Source organism: Myotis nattereri (assembly GCF_964212035.1).
Source record: "Myotis nattereri genome assembly, chromosome: 12".
Lineage (NCBI taxonomy): Eukaryota > Metazoa > Chordata > Mammalia > Chiroptera > Vespertilionidae > Myotis > Myotis nattereri.
In genome coordinates this window covers 75291002-75305369 of record NC_138087.1, presented here as the reverse complement: position 1 = coordinate 75305369, position 14368 = coordinate 75291002, and the positions used below count along the sequence as shown (strand labels likewise).

The window sequence follows — 14368 nt, the reverse complement described above, 5'->3', positions numbered from 1 at the left end:
CGGCTGGGTCTGGATTTTGCCCAGTGGGGGTGTGGCCAGCCAGGTCTGGGTCTCGCGCAATTTCGAGGTGCACGTGGGTTGGCAGGGACTTGACTCTGGGTCCTGTGGCATGCCCCAGACTCTGACAAGAGGAAGATTTTCATATACATTTCATTTTCTTTCATCTCTGACACTCCTATTATAGAGAAAGGGCAATAGCAATATTAAAATATATCATCTAATTAATTCCCTTTTAATGTGCACGGATTTCATGCACCGGGCCACTTGTCTGTGTTTAAAAAAATTCCAGGATAGTCAGCCAGGTTTAGGAACCATAGCTTTATGTTATTCAGACTAGCTTTACACTGTACTGGGAGAAGTAATTAAATTCTTCTCTTTTAATGGGAAGGGTCTATTATAAATGACTGTTTGAATTTTGCAGCTTAATTTAATTTAATTATTACTTTTAAAAATATATATATATATATATATTTTTTAATATTTTTTTATTGATTAAGATATTACATATGTGTACCCTCTACCCCCACCCCCACCCCCCCGCTCATCCCCTCACCCCCCCGTTGTCCGTGTCCATTGGTTAGGCCTATATGCTTGCATATAAGTCCTTTGGTTGATCCTTCCCCCTTGCCCCCACCCTCCCCTACCTTCCCTCCAAGGCCCGACAGTCCAATCAAAGCCTCTCCGTCTCTGGATCAGTCCTTGTTCATCAGTTTATGTTGTTCATTATATTCCACAAATAAGTGAGATCTTGTGGTATTTATCCGCTCTCCAGTTCCATCGATGCTGTGGCAAATGGTAAGAGTTCCTTTTTCTTCTTCCTCTTCTTAAAGAATACCTTTCAGCATTTCATATAATGCTGGTTTGGTGGTGATGAACTCCTTTAGCTTTTTCTTATCCGTGAAGCTCTTTATCTGACCTTCCATTCTGAATGATAGCTTTGCTGGATAAAGTAATCTTGGTTGCAGGTTCTTGCTATTCATCTCTTTGAATATTTCTTGCCACTCTCTTCTGGCCTGCATGGTTTCTGTTGAGAAATCAGCTGACAGTCGGATGGGTACTCCCTTGTAGGTAACTGACTGTCTTTCTCTTGCTGCTTTTAAGATTCTCTCTTTATCTTTTGCTCTTGGCATTTTAATTATGATGTGTCTTGGTGTGGTCCTCTTTGGATTCCTTTTGTTTGGGGTTCTCTGCGCTTCCTGGACTTGTAAGTCCATTTCTTTCACCAGGTGGGGGAAGTTTTCTGTCATTATTTCTTCAAAAAGGTTTTCAATATCTTGCCCTCTCTCTCCTTCTGGTACCCCTATAATTCTGATGTTGGTACGCTTGAAGTTGTCCCAGAGGTTCCTTACACTATCTTCATATTTTTTGAATCTCTTTTCTTTTTTCTTTTTCGGTTGGGTATTTTTTGTTTCTTTGCATTTCAAATCTTTGACTTGATTCTTGGGATCCTCTTGTCTGCTGTTGGATCTCTGTAAATTATTCTTTATTTCAGTCAGTGTATGCTTAATTTCTAGTTGGTCCTTTTTCATGTCCTCCATGGTCTCACTATACTCCTTGAGGGATTCATTAAATTTATCGGCGGTTTCCATAAAATTCTTGACAAACCTTATAAACGTGGCCTTGAACTCTATATCCAGTCGTCTGCCCTCCTCCGTTTCTGCCAATTGTGACCTGTTTCTTTGTCTCCGCATTTTGGCTGCTTCCCTGTGTTGATAGAGTGGCCCTGTGCGCCAGGTGTCCTGTAGGGCCCAGTGGCTCAGCCTCCCCAGTTACCTGGGGTGGACACTCTTGGTGCACTCTTGGTTGTTGTAGGATCACTGGGAGGAATTGACCTCCAGGCCAATTGGCTGTGGGAAGCAGCGGTGTCTGAAGTGGGAGAATGGTCCCCCTCTGACCACTGGGTACAGTGGCTCCTGGATCTAAGGAGGTGCTAATTCAGCCCCTGCCTGAGGCCACACAGCCGGAGCCACGAAGAGGCTCAGCTGTGAAGCAATGCAAGTCGCTGCGGGGCCTTGGGCCTTCTCTTGGAAGTTCCGGGTCTGCTTGGCTGGGCTGTAGTTAGGTACATTCACATGCAAAAGCCTCTGCTGCAGCCTGGGTGGGGCGGGGTCTCAGGGAGTCAAAAGGGCGGAGAAAGACGCTATGGCTGATTCTCCGCGCCCGGAGTCGCGCGTCTCAGTGTCCCGGTAACAGCTGCAAGCACCTCTGAGGGAAATCCGCCCTCAAGTTCGCCCGCTGCCGCCTGACAGAGCAGCCTCTCCCCGTATGAGTCCTGGGTCCCCAGAGACTTCCCAGAACCGGAGTTCAGAGCAGTCAGGAGCTTGTGATTCAGAAAGACAGCCGCGTCCTCAGGTGCCACCCCCTTTCCGCGTGCTCGAGCCGCCGCCGTACCTCTGCACTCAGCCTCCGCAGCTCCTCTGGCTCTCAGCGTGCTTTTCTTTTCTTCTAGTTGTAGAAATTACACTCAGCCAGCGTTCCTGTTGTTCTGGACGATGTTTGCTCCGTCCGTTGGGATATTTTTCAATTGTTGTGGGAGGCGACTATTTCCCGGTGTTTATCTATGCCGCCATCTTAGTTTCCCACAATTAGTATTTTTTTCTTTTGCTTTTTGGTTTTTAAGGTTTTATTTTATTTCACAATTAGTATTTTGAATTCAAACAATTTAGAATGTGAAAGTAATGAAGCTATCTCAAATCTCAGCAGCCAGAAATAACCACTCATTATTACCACTCATTATTGCCACTCATTATCCCAGAAATCTTTCCATGTAAATATACATACAGCTACAAGCCTAGAGAGAAATGCTTTTATGACATTGGGATCATATTGTAAATGAAGTAGGAAAAAATATTTTTTAAATGAAAAAATTTAAACTTAGAATGAAATAGAATACAATAATTAACTCCCATATCTCCATCACTCAAGCTTCAACAGTCACAAGTTCGTAGTTGTTACCCACACCCACTCCTAGACATCACATCATTTCATCTGTTAATATTTCAGTGCCTGCCCTTAAAACATGAGGACCCTTTTTTTTGAGCCATTATCACACACAATTAACAATTTCCCTGTTTCATTCTCTTTCCTTCTCTCTCCCTCTCTCTTTTAGTATGTTTTGTTCCAAATTGAGTTTTGATTTCCATTGAGATCGAGCAGTAATTCCATAAAGAAAGGGAAATGGGTGCCGCATAGACCCAAACAAATGCAACCTGCCACACTCTTTTGTGTCAATTTTGGTTTTTCTTTCTAGAATGTCTTAAACTATTTGGTAATGCTGTATAAAAATAATGAAATATGCCTTTATGTCTCTTTTTTACTCTCTTCATTTTTTTAAGCTGCCTTTCTCATCTTTTTCAACATTTCTCCAAGATATCTTCCTGTTTGGGTGTGTTTGCCATAGCAATGGCCTCTGGGGACTATTGGCAGGAAAGCACCGGCAGGAATCATTTAACTAACTGGTGGTTAGCTTCTCGAGGGCCAGGAGCAAGTCTTACCATCTTTCTGCCTGTTCCCATTATCCTCTCCTCAGTATGTGTGAGATGCCTTCATTAATCTTGAGGGGATTGTGTCAGTATTGATTGGTATATTACTTGAAACCATTTATAGCAAAACAGTAAGTGTGCTCGTTTAGCTCTAACAGTGTGCACACAGGAGAACATAATCCAGACGTTAATGTTTGGTACCTGCATCTATGGGTAGCTTCTGAATAAAGAGATGAGACAGGAAATTTTACCTCCTCTGGTCACATTTTCTCATTTGTTCTCACTTACAATATGTCCTGGTTTGCTTGACACAGTCTCGGTTTTTGCAGTTCTGATGTAATTACTAATAGTGTCCCTTTTCATTCACAGAATTATCCCAGTGGGTGGTAAATTAAATGGTAGGCCTACTTATATGACATTTAATGTGTGCCAGGCTCTCTTCTGAACTCTCTGTACATTCTCACTTAATCTTCATGAAAATCCTAAGTAGCAGATCCTGTTTTTATCCTGTTTTACATATAGGGAAGTCAGGGCACAAAGAGGTTAAACAACATGGCCGAGATTGCAATTATGTTTGAGTAGTGACTGGTGGAGCCAGGAGTTGAGTGCAGGCAGTTTCTTGTCAATGCGCTTAAGCACTCTGCTCTGTGGTCTCTACGCGGGCCCCAAACATACCTGTCTTTGTAGAATACACACTGACCCACTTGAGTCTCCTGATAATTAATCCGCATAGTTTTAGGTCAGCATCTGGCTAAGGCTTTGGGAATTTGAGGGGTTTCCGTTTCTTCACAAAAAACTTGTAGGTTCCTCACATACCACAACACCAATCTGATGATAATCAGACTTCTTTCTCAGAAGGTTGAACATTTGCCTTTTTCATTCTCTTAGTGACAGCTACTTGGCATTCATTCCTTCCTGGATTTCAGTTACGAACATTCCCAGCTTTTGCAGATTCTCAAGTCCCTGCCACAGTCACTTTCGGCCGTCTTTGGTATAAATAAATTCATGGACACACGCACACGTGCACACAGTGTCTCCAGCACCTGGAACAATGCCTGTCATATGGCAGGAACACAAACTTTTTCACTGCCTTTGATCAGTTTGTATTTTGGAATTATCTGGGGACAGTATTCACAGGCGCTTTACAGAAAGTTTTTTCAGACAGCTACTGCTTTCAGGTAGCTTACAGTTTAGTAAGGAGATGATGGATGTACTGGAAGAACTATGATATAAGACCGCTGAGCTGTGTGAGCCAAGTACTTGGCTCCAGAATAACTGCCCCAATAACTACCCCTTGTTTTTAAGGACAGGCCTTGGGTTTGCCAAGAGTAGAGTCCTGACAAGAATAATTGTCAACCCAGACGAGAGGAGGACTCTGGCAACTTGACACGGGTCCTCTTGTAAGAAATCCTCCATCAGCAGTACTGTCTGTCTTTTTATGTACGTCCTCACCACGGCACATTCTGACCTCGGTAGTGATAAGCAGCAGGAACAGCTGGAACTACTCAGCAGCAGAGAATTTTATTTTTTAACTAGAGGCCTGGTGCACAAATTTATGCACAGATGGGGTCCCTCTGGGTGGCCTGCAGGGATCGGGCTGAAACCCATAGTCCAATGCCGCCTGCAGCTCCTACCTGCTGCTCCCACTCATTCTGGCCCCACTGTGCCTGCTGTGGGCTCGTACCCAATCAGTCCCTGATCGGGAGAGGCTCGTGCTGTCACAGCAGCACTCGCCAGCCATGAGTCCTGCGTCTGACACCCTCCCAAGGGGAGTGGCCTGCAGGATCGGACTGAAACTGGCTCTCCGACATCCCCTGAGGGGTCCCGGGTTGCAAGAGGGCACAGGCCAGGCTGAGGGACCCCACCAGTGCACGATCGGGCCGGGGAGGAATCGCGGGAGGGCTCCAGGGTGTGTCTGGTCCATCTTACTCAGTCCAGATCTGCCGGACCCTAGCAGCAAGCTAACCTATCAGTTGGAGCATCTGCCCCCTGGTGGGTCAGTGCATGTCATAGTGAGCAGTATTAGCATATCATTATCATATTATGCTTTGATTGGTTGTTCGGTTGTTCTGCTGTTCAGTCTATTTGCATATTACCCTTTTATTATATAGGATAGGATGTGGAAGCCTGGTGTTATTTATTTGATTTTTTCAATGCTTTTTAGTTTAAAGTCTATTGCTATGTACATGTTTTTTTTTTCTTAATAAAAACATTGTCTATGTTTATTATAATATAATTGTATTTTGCTTTTTTACTTTCTTACTGGATATCTTAATAAGATGATATGGTTACATTGGAACAGAATTGATCACAATAGCCTAGTGCAGTGGTTGGCAAACTGCGGCTCGGCAAACTGCGGCTCATGAGCCACATGCAGCTCTTTGGCCCCTTTAGTGTGGCTCTTCCACAAAATACCGACTTTTGTGCATGGGCCACGAAGTTTCAATCGCACTGTACGTGCACGTCCGCACATGGTATTCTGTGGTATTTTGTGGAAGAGCCACACTCAAGGGGCCAAAGAGCCACATGTGGCTCGCGAGCTGCAGTTTGCTGACCACGGGCCTAGTGAGAGAGGGCAGCATTCATTATCCTCACTTTACAAATGAGGAAGCTAAGTTTAGTTAAACTGTTAGCTCTGTGACTTTGGGGGAAAACAGCACAATTGGGACTTGTACTTGGGTTTTAGAATCTAGATTCAGTGTATGTCACATGGCCTTATTTTAACTTATTAGATTGATTTCTTTTTATCGATATCAAGATAAGGACAATGAAAGTTGGGATTATATCCCATCATAAGTCCTTTTTAATGAATGTCATTATAGAACCTAGTTCAACTTAATTAGTCCATTTCCATTTCTGAGTTGACAAGGCTTATTAATACCACTTTGATGATTTTAGAGCCAATAAATTCTATTGGAGGGGAAGTCCTGTAAGGGTCACAGGTGACCTATACGGTACCTATGTGCAAATCAGAAAAAGGCAGCCCCTCTAGGTCAGCGGTTCCCAACCCGTGGGTTGCGACTCCTTTGGGAGTCGAACAACCCTTTCACAGGGGTCGCCTAAGAACATCGGAAAACAAATATATAATTACATATTGTTTTTGTGATTAATCACTATGCTTTAATTATGTTTAATTTGTAACAATGAAAATACATCCTGCATATCAGATATTTACATGACTATTCATAACAGTAGCAACATTACAGTTATGAAGTAGCAACGAAAATAATTTTATGGTTGGGGGTCACCACAACATGAGGAACTGTATTAAAGGGTCGCGGCGTTAGGAAGGTTGAGAACCACTGCTCTAGGTGGACTGTCAGTCAGAAAAAGGCATACCTGCTAGGGGCAGGTTGAGCCTGCATCAGGATGCTGGACGTGGGAAATGCGCATCTGGGTTTGTCTACTCTGTCTCCTTTTTGTGGTCCTTGAAAAGCAGTATCATGAATCTTATTCATATTAATTTATTTAGAAAGAGCTGGTGGGGTTTTTTAAGTGTTTTATTTATAGATAAAACCTTTTGTATATACCTGCCTCAGCACCTGTACTTGTTCCCTGCACCTGGTACCTGAACTTCCCTCTTCTCTACTCTGCTCACTCCTTCACTTCACCCAGGTCTCCGCTCATATGCCGCCTTCTCAGTATCACCTCACCTATCCTAACTAAAACATTACCCCAATCACACTCTCTCCCTTTCTGCTGTATTTTCCTCATACTACATCTTACCACCTGGATATTATATTTTTAAATTTTTGTCTCTCTACTAGAAAATACACTCTGTGTATTGCCTGTTTTCTTCACTGTTGTATCCCAACACCCAGAATTACCAGTTTTAATATTTGTTGCCTTTTATTAACAATGTGCCCTTTCTGGACTATAATGTTATGAATATGATCTAATTGAATCTTATTAATACCTGTATGAAGGATAAATATTATAATTCCCATTCTGGAATTGAGGAAATCCAAAAGCTTAGAAAAGTTCAATAACACTCCCAAAGTCAAATATCTAATAATTAGAATCATTCTTTGACAAGTAGATCTGATCTGATAGCCAAAGTTCATTTTTAAAAATTGACTTTAGTGAATCTTTTGGGTTTTGTAATGTTTTTCAAAGAGCAATTTCTAATTACTGGAGAGGGCGGCTTAAATACTATTATCTTGACTTAAGAGAAAAGAGAGGCAGAACCCATGAGATTTAAAGCATTGGGATGAGAGATCAGACAACTCTGTTGTGGGATTGTAAGCTGGTGTGGCTACTATGGAAAATAGTATGGAGATTCCTCAAAAAATTAAAATTGTACACTTGAAACTAATATAATATTGTATGTCAACTGTAATTTAAAAATAAAAAAAAGAATAAGTTAAAAACAGGACTACTATGTGATCCAGCAATCCCACTTCTGGGTATTTATCCAAAGAAATCACAAGACTAATTCAAAAAGATATATGCACCCCTATGTCCATTGCAGCATTATTTACAACAGACAAAATATGGAAGCCATCTAGGTGTCCCTCAATGGACAAATGGATAAAGAAGACATGATACCTATGTTTTCCATTTGTAGGATTATTTTCCTGAATGGATTTGTAGAATGGAACAAATAGATAACTAGGTTAAAAAGATAAACATTTTTTCATTCTGAACCATGTAAAGGAGTGCCTGGAATGTAATAGTCCTTCAAACAATATTTATTGGATGAAAGAATATTCTAAAACTCTCTTTCCAATATGGATGTAACAATTTTCAGTCCCACCGATAATACGAGATTATCTGGTCTCCCACACCATCGTACATTTAAATTATCTGATGGCTTGCATGTAATCAGAAGAATTCTCCATCTTGAAAAAAAGTGTTATCAGATGGTATAGCTAAGGTCTGTTTCTCTTTTTATTTTCACCTTCTTGGTTAATGGACATGTGTTTTCTTGCAGGACTGAATTTGCTCTTAAAGAAATCATGTCCTCTGGAGGTGCTGAAGATGACATCCCACAGGGAGAGAGGAAAACAGTCACTGATTTTTGTTATCTTCTGGATAAATCTAAGCAACTGTTCAATGGGTTAAGGTTAGTGGACTGCTGATACCTTAAATTTTTCTCTAGTTCTGTGTGTTTTCCCCCATGGCTGAAGTATGGTACCTTTCTGAAAGTTATGGATAGAATGTTGCATCAATACCTGTACTAGAAGTGATCATGCTTTTTTTTTTGACACTGTTTCTTCTTTCTCAGATGAAAAAACAATAGGAAAAGAGGGTAATTTAGTGTTGTACTTGAGTTAAGGAGAGCTCTTGTTCCATGCTTTTATATACATTCGTCCACATTATACCCGATTTACATCTCATCTTACACATTGGGGTATGGAGGGCTAAGGAGCCTACAAATGCATAATGCAGGTGAATGGGGCCTCTCTCCTGTTGCATTCTTTGAACACTTGTTTATTTGCTTGTTTCTTTTATTCTTTCTTTTTCTTTGGATAAAATATCTGTTGACTACAGTAATGACTGAGTGTTTTAGACAGTGCTATTTTTACTTCAGCTGTGCATGCCCTGAACAGATTGGCAGCAGAAGCTATAGGCACTTTTGTCCACATGTCTTTGTTGATGTGTTCCTGTGTGTAGTGGGTAAATAATTTTGTACTGTTTTGTTCTATTTAAATCTCTCAGCCCTGCTTTTTCTTCTCTCCCTCCAATTTATAGAGCTATATTTCATACAATAAAAATTCACCCATTCAGAGTTTATAATTATATGGTTTAGTATACTTAGAGTTGTGCCACTATCACCATAATCTAATTTTAGAACAGTAATCACCCCAAAAGAAACCACATACCCACTAGCAGTGACTCTCCATTGTCCCCAGTTCCTAACCCCCTAATCAACTTTCTGTTTCTATGGATTTACATATTTTGGATATTTCATATAAGTAGAATCATAAAATATGTGGTCTTTTGTGATTGGCTTCTTTCACAAAATAGAGTATTTTTTGAGGTTCATCTATGTAGTAACATGTATCAGTACGTCATTCCTCTTAATTACAGATTAATATTCCATTGTACAGATTTACCATATTTTGTTTATCTAGTCATCTGTTGATGAATGTTTGAATTATTTTCCCTTTTTGGCTGCTATGAATAATACTACTGTGAACATTTGTGTACACAGTTTTATGTGGACATATACTTTTAGTTCTCATGAGTATATATACCTAGGGGAAAAATTGCTGGGTTATATGGTACTCTATATTTAACATTTGAAGAACTTCTAGACTGTTTTTCAAAGAGACTACATCACCAGCAGTGAATGAGGGTTCCATTTTCTCCACATCTTCACCAACAATTGTTTTTGTCTGTCTTTTGTATGATAACCATCGAAGGGGGTGTGAAGTGGTATCTTGTGGTTTTTATTAAATTTTATTAAAATTTTTAGGGTGACATTGGTTAATAGGGTCATATAGGTTTCAAGTGTCAATTTCTATGATACATGATCTGTATATTGCACTGTGTGACCACTACCCAGAGTCAAACCATCTTCCATCACCCTATATTTGGTCCTTTACCCTTTACTACCCCCCATGCCCTTCCCTCTGATAATCACCATACTGTTGTCTGCCTGTGTCTATGAGTTTCAGTTTTATGTCCACACATGAGTTTTGATTTGCATTTCCCTAATGACTAATGATGTTGAGCATCTTCTCATGTCTCAGATTTGTGTACCATATGCCTGACGTGTTTCATCTTGCTATTTTATATCAGCGCTTTTTGCAGTACTGCTTTTTTTTAAACTAGGTATTTTGTGAAGGGCGCTCTTTCAGTTTAAACAAGCTTAATTATTTCTACAAAAATATGTATCTGTGGTGAATAAGTATATATATCCTCTGATTGTTTTGGGGTTTTTGTTTGAGAGGAGTGTGGCCAGTGGCAGTGCAGGTCTATAATTTACTGAGAGATTAGTACTTTGGCTCTTTCTTTTCACTTTTAAAGAAAATTCATTTTATATATACTCACTGTATATATAAAACTATTGAAAAATATTTTGGTGAAGATATAAATGAAAAGTTGCCTAAGATATGTAGTTAAACGTAAAAACAACATATTTTAAATAATATTTTTTTGTCAAAAATTCTGTATTAAATACTAGTAAATGTGATGAGTCCTGTTTGCTCTTAATGCCCATTTGGTCTCTTCCTTCTGGGAGGGGGGGTGCTGATTTTCTCAGTGTCTGGTGCACTTGAGTTGTGTATTTTCTGTGCTTGTTTATATAAATGTTTATAAGTGTTTTGTTCAGTATTAGTCCTTGATTGGAAAGCAATGGGAAAGGCCTCTGTTTATGAGTTCCACAGGTCCGTGACCGAGTTCCCCATGATGGGGGTTGGAGGCGCGGGTGGCATGCTCCACACTGCTCTCCAATTCTGGTCCAAAGCTCTTTGAGCATATAAATTAAACACCGTTCTACTTTCAAATATTGACTAAGTTTTGGGCATTTCTTTTGAAATAGAGAAGATTTCTTTGGGAATAATTAAAAGAAGGGTGTTTTGGTTTTTTTTTTGTTTTTTACATTTGTGTTGGTCTGAATAAGAATCAGGATCACAGTGCTTATAGAGAACAAGAAATACATTGGCAGAGGTTCTGGACCAGCGTTTGCACTTGGGGAAATGGGGTGAAGTGGGAATCCAGCTGGAATAGCGTCAGCTTTTAACATTGGCCCTCTTTCCCGGCATTCCTTGCATTGTTTGAGCTTATCTTTTGGCTTGCTTTCCTATTTGTTTTCTCTTTCTTTCTTGAGTTCACAAACTGGTGATGGAACTTGTTATTGCAGTGTAATGTACTTGTAGGAAAGTATACCTAAGGGTATTTTTTTTTCAGACTGAATACATCCATGTGGCTGGTAATTGGATAAAGAAATAAAACATATAGCACCTTGGCAACCCCTCATGATTCCTCTCACCTAGACTTTTTATCTCTTTATGTACAGAGTGAGAAAGTGTATTTCAGTGCATGAAAGGCCTGAGAGTTTCTATATACTGTCTTATGGGTATAATAAATTCTCGTTTTACTCTCAAAGATACGTATTTTCACCTTACATTAAGCCTTTCATCCAAGTTGTCAGAGACTTTTCAATTTCCCAGCTGTGACTGCCTTAATGGAGCTTTTTTTTCTTCCTGCAAATACCTTCTGATAATATGTGCATGATAAATAAACTTCTTTCCACTTACTGTGTAAGGAATCATAGTCCAGAGAGTGAGAAATGGGTAGAATGAATGGTGTTGTGCTTAAAATAGCTGTTGCATATAGTTACAGTAGTAATGAAGTGTTAGAAATAGCTTTGAATACTGTCAGAAAAATGATCAAAGCCCAAGTGCTTGCAGGGTTCTGGTTGCCATGGTGACGAAGCAGCATGGAATACTTGGTGGGATTATATAAGGCAGCATCTTGAGACATATTTGAGATACACAGCTGTGTCTACCACTGATACCCCTGACTTTGGTGCTTTGAAACAGCAGAGGCCTCCAAGTTGCTAATTATTTGATTCCAAAGGAGCAAATACACAAAGCCAAAATAAGCGTTGGAGCCCATGAGTGTATATATTTACAGAGACGTACACCAACGTGAAGTGTAATGGTCTTAAATAAAAATCATGGCAGAAATTATTTGTATTAAATATGCTCCCAATATTTTACGTTAAAGAAGAAATCATCTACAATGTATCCTTTAAAAGTTTATTTTCCGGAAGCCCTGGCTCCTGAATAGGAAAGATAACTGAGAAATTACCAGTTTGCTCCATTGTCTCCCTCTCCTTCCTCTCTCTTTCCTCTTTTTCTTCCCCTCCCTCTACCTTCTCCTTCAAAACATTAATACTTTCCCAGAGGCAAGTTGCACAAGCTGGTAATAGTAAGGTATATGTTATTCAGAAATCATACCCTAAACTATTGTACAAGTTTGTACTGTGTGCTTTCATTTTATATGGCTTCCCACTCAAAAGAATTGCCCTTGACTTTGAGGCAGACTGCCACCAGAGTGATCTAGAGAAGAAGCATTGACTAATAAAATTTTAATGTGAGCCACAAATGGGACTTAAATTTTTCTAGCAGCCAGATTTTTTAAATGTAAAAGGACAAAAGTAAAATTAATTTTAAATATATTTTATTTGATCCATTATGTCAAAAATGTTTTATTTCAATATGTAATCAATATAGGAAAATTGAGATCTTTTACATTCTTTTTTCCCCCATACTAAGTCTTTGAAGTACACCGAGTGTTTTATACTTACTTACATTTCCGTTCAGATTAGCCACATTTCAAGCGCTCTGTAGCCACATGTGGCTATTGGCTCAGCGAAGTCGCTCCCACTTTCAGCTTCTGTTCTCAGAATGGTCCAGTGTGCTATGTATGCAGTGGATTCAGATCGGCCACTTTGGGGTTCTCTTCTTCCCAGGTCCATCAGATGTCTCATTTGTTTCTCCTGTCTCTTCCTGTACAGATGCCGATAGCCTGCAGGTCTTGGCTGTTGCTGATTTGTCCCCACCCACCTGTACTTTGGGATTTGAGGGGCACCTTATCACTTGGCTGTCATAACAAAATACCACCAACTGAGTGGCTTAAACAACAGAAATGTATTGTCTCTGTTCTGGAGGCTAGAAGTTCAAGATCAAGGTGTCAGCAGGGTTGGTTCTTGCTGAGGCCTCTCTCCTTGGCTGGTAGATGGCCATTTTCTTGCTGTGTTCTCATGTGGCAGTCCCTCTTTGCATGGGCACCCCTGATGTCCCTCTGTGCGTCTGAATCTCCTTCTTATAAGAACACGAGTCAATTGTATTAGGGCCCACCCTAAAGACCTCATGCTAACTTACCTCTTTACGGCCTGTCTCCAGGCACACGCATATTCTGAGGTACTGGGTAGGCATCAATGATTTTGGCTGGTTCAATTTAGTAAAGAGGGATGAATTGTAAAAACTTGGGAGAAAGTTCCTAAGTTTTGACATCTCAACATTACATTTAAAAATCTCTGAGAGTCAGGTTTAATCACCTGTACTACACTTCTTCCTGCCATAATTTCCCAACTTTTGTTGAGAGTTGAGAATTTTTAAAAAAGGAGATCATTGTCATACTTTCAATTTCCTCTAAAGCCTTGGGAAAAGAATAAGAGCAGCCAATTTATGACACAGGTGCCTTGGCAAGATGTGAAATATAAGGTCATTTAGCTTACAGAATAATTCACAGAGCTGCATTTCATTTAATTCTATGGACCATTAATTTCCCATCTCTACTGACAGTAATAAAGACCAAATGATATATTCAGAGTTTAAAACCAGAGTCATTCTCGGAATAGTAGAGGAATTTGTCTAAAACTCTTCATAAAATACCTTAATTTAGACTCTAATCATATTACAGTGGTTTTCTATATTAGCTTTCATGATATGTCTCATTAGAAAAAGGGTGATCATAGGACTTATCCTTTTAGGAAGTTAAAAAAAATTTAAACCCTATTTCAAAAAAGAAATTGCTACCTTTATAGCAAGTCTTCAGACTGGAGTGGTAGATATTCTAAATTCTATTGAGGAAAATAGTATAGAATTTAGCCAAGAAATCATAAAATATTTGTATATTATGACTTACTGTCAGGAACCTTGTTCTAGCTTTTAGATCATTTTTTATGTACTTTTAGCTCTCATACAAAATTCCCTTCTTTTTTTTTTATATTTTATTGATTTTTTACAGAGAGGAAGGGAGAGAGAAAAAGAGTTAGAAACATCGATGAGAGAGAAACATCGATCAGCCGCCTCCTGCACATCCCCCACTGGGGATGTGCCTGCAACCCAGGTACATGCCCTTGACCGGAATCGAACCTGGGACCCTTCAGTCCGCAGGCCTACACTCTATCCACTGAGCCAAACCGG

At 39.9% G+C, this 14368-nt stretch overlaps 1 protein-coding gene across 1 annotated transcript in view; it reads left to right on the top strand.

Moving 5' to 3' along the window:
• SCAI (suppressor of cancer cell invasion) overlaps window positions 1–14368 on the top strand; it is a gene marked incomplete at its 5' end in the record, with an annotated part of 75101 nt that overhangs the window by 25213 nt on the left and 35520 nt on the right. The window contains one exon of the mRNA XM_081103395.1: window positions 8416–8547. Coding sequence (XP_080959521.1) covers window positions 8416–8547 — 132 coding nt within the window. The remainder of the gene's footprint in view (window positions 1–8415; window positions 8548–14368) is intronic.